At 57.7% G+C, this 17882-nt stretch overlaps 3 protein-coding genes across 3 annotated transcripts; all 3 read left to right on the top strand.

The window, feature by feature from the left end:
* The first annotated feature begins 1 nt into the window (after nucleotide 1).
* Nucleotides 2-2438, top strand: LOC110078078 (ubiquilin-2-like). The gene has a single exon (XM_020791837.3). The coding sequence runs from the start codon at nucleotides 745-747 to the stop codon at nucleotides 2293-2295; it is 1551 nt and encodes a 516-aa protein (XP_020647496.3). The 5' UTR covers nucleotides 2-744; the 3' UTR covers nucleotides 2296-2438.
* A 3975-nt stretch (nucleotides 2439-6413) lies between these two features.
* On the top strand, nucleotides 6414-8522 carry LOC110078151 (ubiquilin-1-like). Its single transcript, XM_020791944.3, has one exon. It carries the CDS (start codon nucleotides 6687-6689, stop codon nucleotides 8094-8096), a length of 1410 nt encoding a protein of 469 aa, XP_020647603.3. The 5' UTR covers nucleotides 6414-6686; the 3' UTR covers nucleotides 8097-8522.
* A 4097-nt stretch (nucleotides 8523-12619) lies between these two features.
* LOC110078148 (ubiquilin-1) lies at nucleotides 12620-14436 on the top strand. The gene has a single exon (XM_020791941.3). It carries the CDS (start codon nucleotides 12620-12622, stop codon nucleotides 14402-14404), a length of 1785 nt encoding a protein of 594 aa, XP_020647600.3. The 3' UTR covers nucleotides 14405-14436.
* The last annotated feature ends 3446 nt before the right edge of the window (nucleotides 14437-17882 follow it).

Here is a 17882-nt window from a genome sequence, read left to right as displayed (position 1 = left end):
GTGTGTGTGCGCGCGTGCGCACATGCGTGCGTGCGCCGAACTACTCAAAGCACAAAGACTGGCCCTGAGCACTGGGGTCTTTCCCACGGAGAGGCCTTCGGGTGAGGGAGAGGCTTGAGCCGCACCTCGACACACAAGGGCAGGAAGGTGGGTGCGTTTTTGACGTTGGGGTGTGGACGGGGCTTTGCAGAAGGCCTCTGAGCGCCCCAGAAGGGGAAAGATCTGGATCCTCTCAGACGTCCACCTGGTGGGAGGGCTACGCGACAAAAGAGGGCCACCCATCGAGGGGCAAAGCCAGGCTCATGGGCTGCTGAGTAACATGCGAAGGAGATCCAAGGCCCTCTGATGGGGGGGACCACCACCACCACCACCACCACCCCGCAGCTCCCCCCAACCCCATTGGCTTGCTGAGTTCTTCCTCTTCTACCACATGGGACCCACCCCCATTAGGCTGGGGCGGGGGGGGACCAGATGGAGTGGGATGCTGCAAAGGCAGCTGGCGCTGTGACCTCGGCAGTGACGTCACAAACCAGGGATTCTGTATCAGGAGGCGGTGGCGAGGGGGTGGTGAGGAGAGGAAGCCCACAGGGCTCCTGAGGGGACGGCGTAGGGCAACCAGGGCCGCTTAAGGCTGGACCGACTGGGCCGTAGGGACAGCGAGGGAGCAGCCTGCCTCTGCCAACTCTCATCGGAGGGCCGTTGGGGTCCCCCCTCGCCAAAGAAAGAAGCTGCTTGGCCTGCATCATGGTGGAAAGCCGGAGGATCCCAGGAGTTGACCTGGGAGCCCCCTCCGAGCCTCAGGTGGTCCGGATCCTGGTGAAGAGCCCCTGGCAGAAAGAAGAGTTTCTGCTTCACAAGGACACCTCAGTCCGAGAGCTCAAGGAACACGTCGCCCGCCATTTCTCCTCCTCCTCCTCCTCCTCTTCTCCAGACCAAGTGGAGCTGGTGTATGCTGGAAGGATCTTGAAGGACCGCCGGACCCTCAGCCAGCACGGGCTCCATCTGGACAGGGACGCCACCGTCCACGTGGTCATCCGGCCTCCACGGGACGCTCGGCCCCAGCAGGCCTCTGCCGCTCCTGCCGGCTCGGAACAGACGTTTCCCCGGGACGGCACTTTTGCCCGCGACCGGCTCCGGGAGCTGACGGCCAGCCTGGGCCTCAACACGACCAACTTTGGGGAGTTCCAGAGCCAGCTCATGTCCAACCCGGAGGTGATGCTCCAGCTGCTGGAGGACCCTTTCATTCAGAGCAAGCTCTCACGCCCTGGCCTGATGAAGGAGCTGGTCACCGACAACCCCCAGGTGCGCCAGGTGATGCAGAGGGCCCCCGAGATCAGCCATTTCTTCAGCTCTCCCGAAGGTGTGAAGCTGGTGGTCGAGCTCGCCAAGAACCCGGCGGCGGTGCGAGAAATCATCCGATGCCCACCCCAGGCCCTCAGATGCCCGGGAAGGGCGCCCAGCGGGGACAACAATGGGGCCCTGCCCGATTCTCTCACAGGGATGCCTGGGCTGGGGGAGAAAGCCGTTGCCAAACGGACGAGGACCCCGCTGTGGTCCAGTTCCTCAGGTGGCCCCCAGGCCCCCTTGGACGGTGATGAGAAGCCCGGCTGGGTCAGAGAGCGCCTGCCTTCTCCCAGAGGCTGGTCTCCAAAGCCTGGGCCCCAGAACCTGGCTGCCGGTGGCCACGAGCCCAGCAAGGAAGGAAGCCAGGCGGCCTTCCGAGGAGAGGCCGGGCAGCTGGCCTCCGCAGCCGTCAAGAGCCTCCTCCACCAGATCATCAAGCACCTGGTGCAGAACATGGCCGGCAGCCCGTCTCGGAACTCCTCTGGGCAGCGACCCAGCCCCGCCCCGGAGACGGGGGTCCCAGTGACGACCTGGAGGAGCCTGACTGGGTCCAGGACCTCCCGAGAGCACGCGGTGGCCCTTCCCGTCCTGGCCCTCCTGCAGCAGTTCCAAAGCGCGGACCTCCTCCTGGCCAGCTGGAGCCCCAAAGAGATCCAGGGGCTGCTGGAGATCCAGTACCGGCTGCAGGCCCTGGCAGCCGACGCACCGTCGGCAGAGAGGCGAGGCCGATCCGAGCGGCCCGCCCGGAGAGCCCACTCCATCACCTCTCTCTGCGACCCTGTCCCCCCAGCCCCGGGCGGAGGGCCCCAGGAGGGTTCTGCCCCACAGGTCTTGCAGACCTTGCAGACCTTGATCAGCCCCAGCTTCTTGGCTGGGGCCAAAACCGCCAACCGTCCCCGTGGCTCTTCCGCACAGCCGTCAGCGGAGCAGAAGCGGATGTATAAGCTGTGAACTGCAGGCGTCTGACCAGGGTGCCCCTGCTGGGAGGGCGGCTCTTTTGCTGCCGCTGCTGCTGCCACTACGGCTGCGGGGTGGACGTGGGAGCAGGCGGACGGAGTGGCGGTCGTGGTTTCTGAATAAAAGTCTTTAAATCTTTCAAAGTCTGCCTCCTTGCCTTCTGTTGGCTCTCCTTCTGGAAACAGAGACGGCAGGCTCTCCGGAGGTCACCTTGCAAGTAAAGGCAGGGCGACAGCAGCCCTTTCCTCCCCAGAAAGTCCGTTTTAGAGGATGATTCACCAAGGTCCACTGAGATCCCCCCCCCCAGGCAAAGACGAAGCCTTTCAGGACTTTTCCCGCCTCCTAGTCAGTCTCCTCATGGGGCAAACACACTCCGTTTGATAGGCAAGACAAGGGCCAGGGTGCTGTGCGACAGTTACGTGGCTGGAATGTGTGCGGCTGGTTGGCTCCTGGTGGCAGCAGCTGCCGAGGGTCCCGGGCATGTGTGCCAAAATGGAACAGGATTCTGGCCAATGGCACAGAAGTTAATGTTCTGAGCTTCATTATCAGAAATGATCTATGATCCCTCCTGGCAAATGTGAAGTACAAAGGGAAGGGGCAGGATTGCAGCTGGAGACCGATGAACAAATAGTCAAGGGATGCTTTATTACCTCGAACAAGATCTCCAGAACTGGATGAACTGCATCCAAGGATATGGAAGGAACTGGTCGAAGAGATTGCAGAACCACACTCCATCATCTTCCTGAGTGGAGGGCCAGAGGATTGGAGGAGGGCTAAGACTGTCCCTGTCTTGGAAAAGGGCAAAAAGGGAGTACTAGGGAACGACAGACTGGCCAGCCTGACATCAATTCCAGGGAAAATTCTGGAACACATTATAAAGAGGTCACCCTGCAAGCACCTAGAAAATAATGCAGCAATAACTAGAAGCCAACATGGATTTGTCAAGAACAAATCCTGCCAGATGTATCCTATCTAATTTTTGGATCAGGTCACCTCCCTGGTAGACAGTCGGAATGCTGTAGACATAATACATCTTGACTTCAGCAAAGCCTTTGACAAGGTGCCCCTTGAGCCAACTGTGTGATGTGGCTGCAGCAAAGACAAGTGCTGTTTTAAGCTACATTAGCAGAAGTATAGTCTCCCAGATCAAGTGTCCAGATTATGCACAATTGGCAGTAGAATTGTACTCAGAGGGTGATGATTAATGGTTCCTTCTCCATCTGGGAGGAGGTAACAAGTGGGGTACCCCAAGGCTCAGTCCTGGGCCTGGTGCTCTTCTACATTTTGCTTAATGACTTGGATGAGGGAGGGCAGGGAATACTTGTCAAATTTGCAGATGACAGAAAATTGGGCAGAATAGCAAATACCCAGAAAACAGAAACAAAATTCAAAATAACCTTGATAGGATGGAGCACCGGGCTGAAAGCAACAGAATGAAATTCAACAGGGATAAGTGCAAAGGACTACACCTCGGAAAAAAGAAACCAGTTGCACAGTTACAAGATGGGGGGGGGGGGTACCTGGCTCAGCAAAAGTACGAGCGAGAAGGAGCTTGGAATTGTTGTAGATCATAAGCTAAATATGGGCCAACACTGGATGTGGCTAGAAAAAAGCCAAATGGTATTTTAGGCTGCATTAACAGAAGTACAGTTTCCAAATCCCATTTAACGGGGGCATCCAATGCTGGATGACAACATCTGGACCCTCAATATTGTCGAGCAGGGAGGTGAAACCTTTTGAGAGAGAAAAGGGACTGGCTCTTCCAAGTGAAACCTCTGAGCCCTCGGGGGCTGAAGGAAGAAGCTGGGACTGGACTGAGCAGCTGCCAAGGCTCCTGTTCGCAATTGTATGCTTTGGGTGCGAGTCTCTCTCTCTCTCTGTGTGTGTGTGTGTGTGTGCTTTGAGGCCTGTCGCATCACATGCATTGGAAAGGCAGGAGGTTTGTTTTGCTTTATCCCCTGATGATGTTCTCTAAAACAAAGAGGAGGAGAACGCCTCTTCCACGCTGTGAATGAAAGCCTGCCCCCCCTCCCCGCTGCCTCTTCCCCCTTGCTCTTGGGCGTCTGGTGAGCACCAGGGGGGTTTGTTTGAGTTTGAGCCAAAGGCAGCCTGGCGAAGGTGCCAACCAGGACCTGTGGGGTAGGGTTCTGTCCTTTACCCTTCACCCCCCACCCCCCCTTTGCATGGCAGGGTTTGTGGGGTGGAAGACCTGAAGCCAAGGGGCAGCTCTGCGCCTATAGGGTTCCCCACACGAATTGGGGCCCCTGCCTGCTCCCCAAAGCAGGAGGAAGGTCAAATGCTGCCGGCCTTCTCTTCCAAGCCCATGGAAGGCAGAAGGGCGGCAGTTGGGGGGGAGGTTTTGCCGGAGTGGGGGGGGATCTGCCAGCCAGAGGGGTCTCCTTCTGCCACAGGGAGGAACCATGGGTGGGGAGAAGGGTGGACTGGGGAGGGGGGGCTTGTGGCCACATCCCTTTGCACGCTGGGCGGCTGCCTGCCCTGGAGGCCTCCATCTCTTGCGTCCGGGGAAGGAGAGGCGCCATCACCACCAGGCGGGACACAGATGCCGAGGGGGAGAAAGGGGACCGGAGGTGTCTTTGTGCCAGTGCGTGTGGCGGGAGTGCTCGCCAGTTACCAACCCTCTGGGTAGGTGGGGGTCGCTATCAAACCTCCACCTCCAGGGGCAGTCCCCACTCCCTGCCTAGGACCAGACTCTGGATCGGGCCCCCCATTGCTTCCAAGCTTCATACAATCACCTGGTGGGCAGCAGCTGTGGGGTGCAGGGGCTCACCCTCCAAGCGGGTCAGAGGGCACAGCCATCCAAAGCCAGGTTCGCTGGAAAAGACAGTGATGCTGGGGGAAGTGGGAGCGAGCAGGAAAAGAGGAAGGCCGCGACCAAGACTGAACGGGGCCAGAACTTATTTCTGGGCATTAACCTGTCTCTGATATACAATGTTCAATTAACCAGGGACAAGCAGGTCCTATATATATATTTATTTTCAGCTGAAACGAAGCAAAGATAATAGATGCAACCTCACCCGCCAAACATGCGGAGAAGAGCAGGCTGCACTCATTGCAGAATATTGTATACTTTTGTATGAAGAGGGAGGCAAGGGATGCCGGGGGGGGGGAGAGAAGGAGGAGAAGAAGGAGGGTTTGCAGCTGTTTGAGCTCGTCCCTCCCAGTTCCCTGAGGTTAGATTCCCTGGTCTCTTACCACTCACCAAGGACATGTGGCCAGTTAGACTAGTGAGTTGCAAGTAAAAGCAATTCAGGCAGCCTCCCTCCTTTGTCTCTTCTTCTCCGCTAAGCAGAAACCCTGACACAATAGGTTTACACATTCATGTAGCGAAGCAAATTATAGAAGCAAGATGGGTTGCTTCTATAATTTAGCAGTTAGGCTGAGTTATTTAGACAGACAGACAGACAGACAGACAGACAGACAGACAGACAGACAGACAGACAGACAGACAGACAGATAGATAGATAGATAGATAGATAGATAGATAGATAGATAGATAGATAGATAGATAGATAGATAGATAGATATGCTGATTTGACTCCTTCAGGATGAGCTGACTCCCTAAAGCAAGTCACAGCCTTGAGTTTGCAAGAGCTAGACAATTAATGCTAGGGCATTTTGCAGGTTACTCGTTCATAGAGTCAGCATAAGCCAGAAGCAACTTAACAGCACATCGCTGCCTCCACCACTACATCCCATGAGCATCAGCTGACTGACTGGGACATCTGTGTGGGGTACCCCTTCAATCACACCATTTAGAGCAGCCCCAAAGCTTAGTACTGCCTTCTGCTCCAGTTTCAACGTCTTGTCCTTCTAGTGTGCTAAATTACAATTCTCTCTCTCTCTCTCTCTCTCTCTCTCTCTCTCTCTCTCTCTCACACACACACACACACACACACACACACACACACACACACACACACACACACACACACACACACACACACACACACACACACAGAGTTCTGCCCACTGTGCTGCTGGCAGTGACATCTCTGGTGACGTCACAGTGACACCCACTCTGCCCAGGTTTTGCCCTGGGAAGCGCATCGCCCAGGCCCAGAAAGGGAAAAGCGGGAGGGAGGGAGGGAGGGAGGGAGGGAAGACAGGAAAGGAAAGGGGGAAGAAGGGGCTCCGACCTGCACTTCTGCCATCCCTTCACTCCAGCATGGGCGTGGGGGGCGGCTCTCCCAAAGGCCCGACGCTGCAGTGGTAGAGAAGAACCTGGACCCGACAGACGTGACCCCCAACCTCTTTCCCTTCGCCGCGCCCACCTCCTCCTCCTCCACCACCTCCTCCACCGTCTCTGCCCTGTCAGGCCCGGCCGGGCCCGCGCTGCCCTGAAGGGTCTTCCCGAAGGGCCCGCCATGGAGGAAGTGATGGGCCACGACCAGGAGGCCCCCCCGCTGGCCCCTCCAGCCCTCGTCGCCTCCAGCCCCAGCTTCATCCGCGTCACGGCCAAGTCTCCCACCGGGTGTGCCCAGTTTGTGCTGCCCGAGGCCAGCACGATCCTCCAGCTCAAAGAGGAGATTTCCAAGCGCTTCCACTGCGAGCCCCACCAGCTGGTCCTGGTGTTCTTCGGCCGGATCCTGAAGGAGCCGGACACCCTCCGGCAGTGCGGCGTCGGCGACGGGACGACCGTCCACCTGATGATCCGGTCCCTGAAGAGAGAGGAGGAGGAGGAGCAGCCGCCCCGGCCTCCCTACGGGCCCGGGGAAGCGGCCGGTGCCCCCGCCGCGTCCGAGGGCAGCCTGGCCTCCCCAAGGACTAGCCGGGGCTTGTGGGCCCCCCAAGAAAGGAGCCCCTCCAGTGCCGAGCGGCCGCTGGGGCCCGCCTCGGAGAGGATCCTCCAGAAGGTCCGGCGGGTGATCCTGGCCAACCCGGAGGTCCAGCGGCTGGCCCAGCAGGTCCCCGCCCTCAGCCAGCTCCTGAACCACATGGGCATCATGAGGGTGATCCTAGACAAAATGAGGGAGATCATGGAGCTCGCCAAGAACCCGGAGATGGCGGCGCCGGAGCCGAAGGGCTGCGACCAGTCCTTGATCAGCCTCCAGAGCAACATCCCCGGCGGGGACAACCCTTTGAGTCAACTGAGCAGCAGCGACGCTCAGGAGCCGGCGGGCCAGGACCTTTTGGGCCCCTCCAGCCCGTTCGCCACCCTGGCGAGGAGCCCGTGCCCGGAGCCCCCTGGCCTGAGCAGCCAAGGCCTCCCCATGGAAACCCAAGAGGGCAGGGGGGCCCTCCCCCTCACCCCCAGCTCCACCAGCATTTGGACCCACGGCCGAGACGACGAGGGGCGGCCCTTCCACACTCTCGCCGGTCCTCTTGGCAAAAGCTCGTCCGCCCTCGACCTCGCGCCCGCCCCGGGGACAGAGCTCTTCAACGCGGGGGGGCTCCAGGCTCCGGAAGCGGCCGAGATCCCCATGCTGATCGTCAACCTCTGCAACGCCTACACCAAGCGCATGATGTTCTCCCTCATGCAGAATGCGCTCCTGGACTCGGACGGGGCTCTGGCCGCCCAGCCCGAGCATGTCCGCCGGCAGGTGCTGCACTTCTCCGAGCAGATGCAGAGCCCCGAGATGGTGGCCGCCCTCGCCAACCCCCGGGCCATCCAGGCCTGGGTGCAGATGGAGCAGGGCCTGCAGGGGCTGGCCGCCGAGGCCCCTGTCCTCATCCCCTGGTTTATGCTGCGCCTGAGGGGGCTGGGGAACTCCGCTGGGGGGACCCCGGGGCCCCGAGAGCCTCCCTGCCAAGGAGGATCCGCTGCTACGGAGTAAGGGCCCCCCGCCCCTTGCTCTTCTTGGGGCGAGGGGTGGGGGTGTCTTTTGGTTGCCCCCCTCCGCTCCGCCAGAAACCCTGGGAGCCACCGGCAGTGATGGAGGAGCCCCCCCCCCTCGCTGACTTGGCTGGATGGGCGGGCTTGCACAAGGCAGCCCCAGCGACCCCCTGGGTGAAGCAGGGGGCTCTGCTGGGAGGGGGGGCACTGCTGGCACGCCTGTCACCTGTGGACCTGAATCGCGGCTCCAGCTTTATAAAGGAAATGCAAACCCACCCTTGGCGTCCTGCCTGCCTCTCTTTGTCCACGCCGGCTCCTTCCTCCGAGGGAGATCTTGGACTGAAAGAACTCAGGGGTGCCAAAAGCTCACCTCGTTGCTGTGATGGCCACCTTTGGGGGGGAGGGGGAGGCGGGGGCCTGGTGGCGGAAGGAGGAAGGCGGGTGTCCCACCAGCCCCTTCCTGGCCTCTCCCTGTGGCCCTCAGCTGCCCACCATCCGCAAGATTTGCCCCAGGTGCCCGGCTGCGTCAGTGGACGGCTCCCTCCTCTCCCCCCCCCCAGCCTTAGCCCCAAGGAGCAAACTCTTCCCACGTGTCCTGCCAGTCCACATTTTGTCACGCAGGTGCCACCTCTGAAGACAAAAATGGGCACGAGGGGCCACGCACCGTAGCGGCATTCAAGCAGAGTTGGGGGGAAAGTCTTCTGCGGGGCGGCTGAAGCGGTTCTGGGAGCTGCCCGTTGGAGAGGAAACTTTCCCCAGCTCTGCATTTGTGAAGGCCAATTTATTGCAAATGTATACAAACAAACAGACATGTTTTTAAAAATAAAAATGGAAGAAACAAGCCGGTGCGCAGCATCCCAGCCCAGCAGCAGTTCTTCTTCAATGCCAAAGGCCTCTCTGAAGAAGAAGAAGAAGGCGACCACCTTGGCCCTGGTTGGCACGGCCTGGTGCCTGCCAACGCCCACGGCCACACTCCCCTCCTCGACAATGATGCGCCCTCTGGCCGGCCGGCTTCTGCCTCCCCTCCTGCCCACCCCCAAAACTGGAAGGCGGATGGGAAGCAGGGGCTTGGCCTCCACAATCTGGGCCTTTGTGCCGAAGGCAGACCAGCCGCGGGGAGGGGGGCAGAGGTCTGTCCTGGCAGGTGCCCCCCCAAGGACTCTGTGCTTGACTCCCCCTCCCAAAATGTGGAGCCACCACACCTGTGTCAGATGGCAGTGGCAGGGGTTGGGAGGGGCACACACGTCGTCACACGGATCAGGGTTTTGTGGGATACCGGAGATGGGGATTTTGGTGGAGAGAAGCTACCTTGCCCCCCCAATTTTCCTGCCAGTCCCAGCCTCTCCTCTGCGCTGTGTCCCCCAGAGCCCCCTCCTCCCGGTGGTCCTGAAAGGTCGGCTGCAGCATCAAAGCAGCAAGAGGCAGCGGGCCGGCAGGAAGGAAGGAAGCTCCCTGAAGCTGTGCTTGCTCCTTGGACTGGGGGTGGGGGTGGGGGCTTTGCCCTTTCTATGTGGCAGCCCCAAGAAGCAGCCCCTGGGCAGATGACCGACACACCATGTCACAGTCAGGGGGAGGGTGTCCCTGTTGCTTCTGCCGGGCCTCTCGGCGGCTTTCAGCACCATCCACCGCGCTAACCCCCTTGGCCTTATCTCTGAGGTAGGTCTTGGAGGCCCTGTTTTGTGGTCGCCCCAGTCCTTTCTAGGTGGTGCTGGGGGGCTCCTGCTTGACTGGGGAGCCCCTCCAAGTTCTCTTCTGTCCCTTATGCTATTCAGCATCTGCATGAAGCCGCTGAGAGAGGCTGCCTGCGGTTTTGGAGTTCAGTGTCACCCGAATGCAGATGACCCGAATGCAGCTCTCGCTCTCCCCCCTTGCCCTCTTAATCCGAGGAAGCTGTCTCGGTTCCAGATCAGTGCCTGATGTCAGTCATGGACGGGGGTGAATGAACTGAAACTTAATGCACACAAGACAGAGAGGCTCCTGGTCAGTCAAAGTGCAGATCCAACAAGTGGGATGCTGCCTGTTGTAGACGGGGGTTACACTCCCCCCCAAAAAAACACAGGTCCACAGTTTCGGGGTGCTCCCAGATTGATCTCTGAGCCTGGATGTCCAAGTTTCGGCAGCGCCCAAGAGTGCCTTTGAACAGCTAAAACTAGTGTGCCAGCTGCACCTGTTTATTGAGAGGCCTGATCTGGCCAGGGTGACATCCTGGCTGGATTACCGCAACACACTCTATCTACGTGGGGCTGTCTTTGGAAAGTGTTCTGCCGGCTGCATCCATTCCTGGAGAGATCCATTCTGATCTGGCCACAGTGACCCATGCCTTAGTCACGTCCCAGCTGGATTACTGTAATGCCCTCTATGTGGGGATTACTATAAAGTGGTCCATGGGGGGCTTGCTTTGATTCATTAGGCATCCTTCAGTCTTGAGAGACTATGGGAACGTGCTCTGTATGGAGGACTTGGAACAGCGTCTAGTGTGGCTGAGGAGGCTGATTCGAGAGAGACCATCCCTTCCACACTGAAGACAAATCCAATCTGTCCCCTGTCCAACTCCCTGTTTTTGCTGCTTTCAGGACGGCCCCCAATCATCAGCCATTCTCATGACATGCCTGAGCCAACGTAGACGCCACTGTTTCAGTAATGTATTCATGCTAAAAATCCCAGCTCGTTCTAGGACTACTCTGTTTGGGACTTTGTCCTGCCAGGTGATACCAAAAATCCGTCGGAGGCAACGCCTATGGAACGTGTTCAGCTTCCTCTCCTGCCGTGCACAAAGGCTCCAGGACTCGCTGCAGGACAGGAGTGTGCTCAGGACACAGGCTGTATAGACTTTGATCTTGGTCTATGTCGTCAGCTTCTTATTAAGCCATACTCTCTTCGTGAGTCTAGAGAACATGGTAACTACTTTGCCAATGCGTTTATCCAGCTCGACATCTAGAGAGACAGAGTGTCAGAGATCGTTGAGCCAAGGTACACAAAGTCATGAACAACCTCCATTTCCTGTGTGGTGATGGTAATAGAGGGAGGTGAGTCCACACCCTGGCCCATGACTTGTGTTTTCTTCAGGCTGATTGTTAGTCTTGGCAGGCCTTGCTGAAACGATTCATGAGTTGTTGGAGGTCTTCAGCAGAGTGGGCAACAATGGCTGCATCATCGGCGAACAGGAAGTCCCGCATGCATTTCATAAGCAAGAACAAGACAAGATCATTGAGCCAAGGTATACAAAATCATGAACAACCTCCATTTCTTGCGTGGAGATGGTAATGATTACTATAAAGTGGTCCATGGGGGGCTTGCTTTGAAATGTGCTTGAAAATGTCAATGGGTCCAAAATGGGGCAGCTGGATTGCTGACTGGTGCTGGTTACAGGGATCACATAACACCCCCCCCCCCGCAACACACACACCTGTTACAGCAGCTCCTTTCATTGCTGATCTATTTCCAGCCACAATTCAAAGTTCTGGGTCCAACCTATAAAGCCCTAAACGGCCTGGACCCAAGCTGTCTCGAGGACTGCATCTCCCATGATGATCCAGCCTGGCCAAAAAGATCGTCAGGAGAGGACTTCCTGTTCATGCAAGCTTTCCCTCAGTAACTAGCTACCTGTGCGTGGTTTTTTACATTGATTGTTATGCATTATTGCTTTGAATGTGTTTTTGGTAGTGTTTTTGTTTACTTTTTTTCAGTGTAAAATTTGTTTGATCCTTTTAAATATTTGTATACTGTTTTTTGCTTTAAATATGGCCTTTGAATGGTGTAAGTTGGCAGAGAGGCACAGTAAAAATATTATGAATAAACGTGTTTAGCAGCTGAAAACATCTGATGGTCACGGCAGGGAGGGCTGCATCTCCCCACCCCGCCTCCTCCTTGGCTCACCCACTGCCGCCATTCTGGGGGCTGCCCGGGTGGTCTTTGCCAGTTGGGTTTCTCAGGGACAAACATCTGCTGGAAACACTCGTGACGGGTGATCTCTGCAACCTTCCGCTCGGCCCAGAGCCAAAGGATGCCAAAGGCACACCCTCACGGGGAGGGGGGGGAGCTCTCCCCCAGGGACCTGCCCGGCGCATGGCAGGGCCTTCCGCAAGGGGCAGTGGGTGGAGGAGGGTGGGTGCCAATGGCTGTGGGGAGGGCTGGGCAGCAGCCGGCCTGCCTGCCTGCCTGCCTGCCTGCCTGGGGTCTGGCTCTCCTTGCTCTGTGAGCTCAGCCGTGAGGTCATAGTCCAGCTGGGCCCACCGGGAGGAAGAGCCCAGGGGGGGCAGCTGCCTGGAGGAGGGGGGGGGAGAAGAGGAAAATGAGGGATCCAGCCGGGCTGTGAGCAAGCGCAAGAGAAGGGCAACATCTCGCTGGTATGTACGCTCTGGCCTTGGCTAGGGTGGAGACGACGGGGGGCAGCAGGGACAGAGCACTGGCCCCTTCCCGCCTGGCGAGCACCACCGCCGCCCACCCAGGAAAGAGGATTTGCACTCGCCGCCTCCTCCTCTCCTGTCCCCAGGGCCCATCGCAGCAGGCCGGCTCTGGGCAGCCATGTCCGAGAGCAAGAAGCCCCCCAGGGCGGTGGCCCCCGCCTTTCGGGTCGTCAGAGTCATCGTGAAGACCCTCAAGCGCAAGGAACGCTTTGAGGTGGCCGAGAGCACCGTGGTCCAGGACTTCAAGAGGCTGATCTCGGAGCGCTTCCAGACCCCGCCGGAGCAGCTGTCGCTCATCTTTGCTGGGGAGATCCTGAAAGACCAGGACACGCTGGCGCAGCATAAGGTGGGCGATGGTTCCAAAGTCCACCTCTTCATCAAGTCCCCAAGGAGAACTCCGGGGAACCCCGCCCCAAGGGGGTGCGGCCCCGCCACGTTCCTGCCTGTGCCGACGGCAGACGGGCTGCACGGCTTGGACCTGGCCGAGTGGAATGGCCAGCCCGAGGAAATGGTGGCCTCCTGCCACGAGCTCGTGGCCCAGACTCTGGAGAACCTCCTGCTCCAGACGGTCTCTCTGAAGCTGGACGCCTCCACCTTGAACGACAACCCCCTCCTCCTGGGTTTCCTCGTCGGCGTCACGGGCATGAGCGTCCTGGGCCTGAACGCCACGGACGTGTCCGACCTCGTGAGCGAGGGCCAGGAGCAGGACGTGACCCGGCAGGAGCTGATCAGCGACGTGATGCAGCACCCCTTGGTGCAGAACCTGTTTGGCGACACAGAGCAGGTGAGGCAGCTGATCATGTCTGTCCCCCAGATGCAGCAGCTGGCGGAGCAGAACCCCGAGATCAGCCACATCCTCAACAACTCGGAGTTCCTGAGGGAAATGATCGACGTGGCCACCAGCCCGGCCGTGATGGACGAGATCATCCGCAACCACGACCGGGCCCTGAGCAACCTGGAGAGCATCCCTGGGGGGTACAGCGCCTTGCAGCAGCTCTACCACGACATCGAGGCCCCTATGCTGAACGCCGTGCAGGCCCAGTTCCAGGGGGACCCGTTTGCCCCCTCGGAGAGCAAGCCCCCTTCTTCAGGGGGGATCAGGCCCCTGGCCCAGGTGGAAAACAGAGAGCCCTTGCCGAACCCGTGGGCCCCCCAGCCCAACAGCAGTGGGGACAGCCTCAACAACGCCACCGAAGGGAACGACCCCAGCAACGCTCCGGGGCAGCCCGGATATATCCTGCTTGCTTTGGCTCCCGGAGTTCGGCCGGGACTGAGCAAGTCTGAAAGCATCCAGAACATGATCCATCAGCTGACGGACAACCTGGAGTTCATGCAGAACATGACGAGCGCGCTTGCCGAGCCCGAGGGCCCCACACAGACCTTCCTCAGCCACCAAACCTTCCCCACAAGCAATGGGGCTCCTCCGCCACACAGGTGGGAGCCGCAACTCCCCCCGCCGTTGGCAAAGTCAGAGGCCGCCGCGCTGCTGACCAACCCACGGGCTGTCCAGGCTCTTCTCCAGATGCAGACGAGCCTTCTGACACTGACCCGGGAGGTGCCTGATTTCCTCCAGGCCTTGACCGACCCAGACGTGGAGCCCGAGAGCATGGAAGACTCGGACGAGGGCGACAACAGCTTGTCCTCGGAGACAGAGAGCCTCCTCTCGGCCAACGAGAGCTTGGAGCTGGAGAGCGACAGGTCCCAAGCAGACGAGGGAGACACCGAAGGAGACGACGACGAAGCCATGGAGCAGCAGAGCCCGGCTGTCCTCTACCAGGCGCAGCTGGAGCAGCTCCAGGCCATGGGCCACCACGACCCAGAGCAGAATTTGCAGGCGTTAATTGACACAGACGGAGATATCGCGGCTGCTGTTGAAAAGCTAACAAACTCTCGGGCTTCCTAGCCACAGATTTACCTTTGCCTCTTGTAGGGTCACCTGACACACTAAAGTCAGCATGGTGGATATTATCGAGGCCTCAGTGCTCCTTTACTCAAGCCAGGAAGGCCTCTGCTTTGAGCCCTCAGATGCCCTGCATAGCAGACCACCCCAAGCTCCAACCACTGCCTGGATACCAGGAGGGAGGGAGGGAGGGGACTTCTGCGTCCCCCTCCTCCTGGGTGGGTCCTTGGCACTGCCTCGGTCTTCCTTTCAGGGGCAAGAGTGCAGGGCTCCATGTCCTTCCCTTGGCCTCTAACCAAAGGAAGTGGGGAGGGGTAAGGAGCCCACCTCCTTTGGCTTTTGGCTAAAAGCCTGCGAGCTTTTCCCCTGTTGGATTGCAGCCTTGGTCTCCTCCTGGACTCTAGGGGAGAGCATCCTTTTCCTCTCCCACCTGTCTGTGGGTTTTGAGACCCTGGGGTAACCACGGGCAGTTTTGGGGATGATTTTCACCAAAGAGTGAAGGGGGGCGGGTGGAGTGAGCGAGCTGCTGCTGCTTCTCTGTGTCAGGAGCGCCTCCTGACCGTCAGCTTTGGAGATTGGCTCATTTCGTGTCCGTTCCCTCGAATGAAGGGCAGAGACTTTGTGCCTGCCTCCCTTCTCTGCTCTGCCCCTCCCTGTGCCGGCGAGATGCTGGGCAGGGCCCTGATCCCGCCGCTGCCACCGCTGCCAGGTAGCTCGCTCTGTGGCTTCCTCCCGCAGTCCAGCCAGGCAGGCAGGTCCTTTCTCAGGGGAGGACGACCATCCCATTTGAGATGGCAACAGAAGCATTACTTATGAACCTGGGAGGCAGGGATATTATGGGGTCTCCCTCTTTGCCACTTTCCAAACAGGCTTCATCTTTGTCAAAGCTCCCTTCCTTTCAATTGGCACCCACCCCACCCTGCGTCATGGCCAACTTGGGGGAAGCAAGACAGCAGTTACCTGAGCAGGTCATTCCAGTCATGAGGGGGCAAGTGGGCTCTCTGTCCCTTCGAAACCCCATTCTCTCCTGTCAGTTCCTTGATCCTCCTCCTATGGAGATCAAGCCAAACGACTGGAAGCCCCTTTTACATTCTGGGCGGAGGAGTGGGAGAACAACGCAGAGAACGGCCCTATGCCTGGGGCTGAGCTACCCCTTGGTGCCAGAAGGAAAGATGTGAAGGAGGGAGCAAGAAGCTGCCCTCGGTTAGGATTCGATGCCTCTGGCTTGAAGCTGTTCCTGCTGGTCACCCATCACCCCCCCCCCGAGGAGTGCTTCAAAGTTTCGTTTTCCAAGGAGGGGGCCATCAGTATCCAGGCTTGGAGCCCATCAAACGAGGGTGTCGTGGGGAAGCGGGGAATCTGGGGAAGCCCATGGAACTGGGCCACGATCCTCAGAGGCACAGATCTAGCCACTGGTCCTCAGGGGTCCCTCCCCTCCCCATCCCCCTTCAGACTAAATGGTATAACAGGTTGGGATTGGTTCCAGTCTATGGGCTCTTTTAGGCAGGGAACTGACCAAAACGCGCACACCCGGCAAGGTCAGAGGGCCCTGTGTGTCAGGATCTGGGCAGCGGCAGGGCTTCCCCTGCACCACCGCCCTGGCAGCTGCAGGATCGGGGCCAGCTTGGTCCCAGGCAAACCCCAGTGTTTGCAGGATCAAGCCCTGCTGGGGCAGCAGCTGCCCCTGGGAGTCCCCCCTGAGGAAAGGCCTACTTCGGAAAGGACTCTCCCTCCCAGAAGCTGCCTCCGCCACATCCCTCTTTGGCCATCCTCTGGTGTTCCTGTCCTTCCTTGCTTGCTCTGAAGCCCTGGTGCGCCCGCTCCCATTCCTGCTCCGAACTCCCGCCTTCCTGACCCGGCCTTTCTGCTCCCTTCTCTGGCTCAGGGCTCCCACTCCCGCGGCCTGGTTCCGGTCCCGGGGTTCCGGTTTCTGCCCCTCTCCTGGCTAGTGGGTCCGTGGGTGAGCTTGTGCTTGGCACGCCGTGCTGTGGGCAGGGTCCTGTTGCCCTGACCCCTGACGTTGGTGACAAAATAGCCACATGAGGGAGGGGGAAAAAGACGAAGGCGGAGAAACCAGGAAGGTTGACGGGTGGAGGAGGCTGTTCCAGGAAGAGCCCTGATCCTACAGTTCAGGGAACAAGCCGGGGCCGGGTAGAGGGACTGGTGTGGTCGTAGACTCGGCTGGAACCAGCCTGTGTCAGATCTGCTTAGACCCTACTGAGGTCAATGGGACATGAGGGTTCCTGCGATTCAGCTATTTCAACCTGGATTCAACCCATGATGCATAAGAGTCAACCAATTTGAAACACTGGATTGTTCAGGTAATGAGGGTCTCCTCTCTCAGCCTGGATCGCCTGACCTGAGGGAGGGACAACCTGTGCTGTGACCCCCCCCCGTGTCCTTTTTTTCAAGGCGGCAGTCTCTTAGAAGAGGTACCTAGATTTTGAGGTGCCCTCAGTGGTCATTTGCTGGTCCTATTTTATTAATTAATTTATTAAATTTATACCCCACCCATCTAGACCAAAGTCTACTTTGGGTGGCTAAAAATAATGGATATAATAAAAAACATATCAACAACAACAACAACAACAACAACAACAACAACAACAACAACAACAACAACAACAACAACAACAACAACAACAACAACAACAACAACAACAACAGTAGTATTGTTCAAGATGGGGAAAAATATTCAAGTGGTGACGGGAGGGAAAGCCTGCCTAAAGAGCCAGCTCTTAAGTTTGCTCTTAAAAACACCCAGCAAGGGAGCCGGACGGATCTCTGGGGGCAGACGGTTCCAAAGGTGAGGGGCATAGTGGTGGTGGAGGACACAAATCTGGAGGACACAAATCTGATATCTTCGTAGCTTGCTTTGCATAGGAGAGCATTCGACATGGGCTTCCTTCTCCCTCAGACCATAGTAAGACAATTTCCACCTTCAGGAAATGGGACCCTTGGCTGTGGAACACCTTCCCTACTGAAATCCGGCTGGCACCCTCGCTGGGTATTTTCAAAAGCCAATTAAAAACGTGGTTATTTAAACAGATAGATAGACAGACAGACAGACAGACAGACAGACAGACAGATAGATAGATAGATAGATAGATAGATAGATAGATAGATAGATAGATAGATAGATAGATAGATAGATAGATAGATAGATAGATAGATAGATAGATAGATAGATAGATAGATAGATAGATAGATAGATAGATAGATAGATAGATAGATAGATAGATAGATAGATAGATAGATAGATAGATAGATAGATGCAGGAATAAATAATTTAAATTGTTAAACGTTTGCCAGGCAAGAAGTAAAAGGTGACAGAAATAGGGTCATAATCCTGAACACAACTTCTCAATGACTATCACCTAGAGACAAAGAGAACTATCACAATGGGCAGTTCAAAGAAACAGAAGAAAAACAAAACAAAAGGAAAACAACCAATCCCTTCCAGAAGATCAAGAAATCAAAG

The sequence above is a fragment of the Pogona vitticeps genome, chromosome 3 (assembly GCF_051106095.1).
Source record: "Pogona vitticeps strain Pit_001003342236 chromosome 3, PviZW2.1, whole genome shotgun sequence".
Classification (NCBI taxonomy): Eukaryota; Metazoa; Chordata; class Lepidosauria; order Squamata; family Agamidae; genus Pogona; species Pogona vitticeps.
This window is presented reverse-complemented; position numbering and strand designations above follow the sequence as displayed.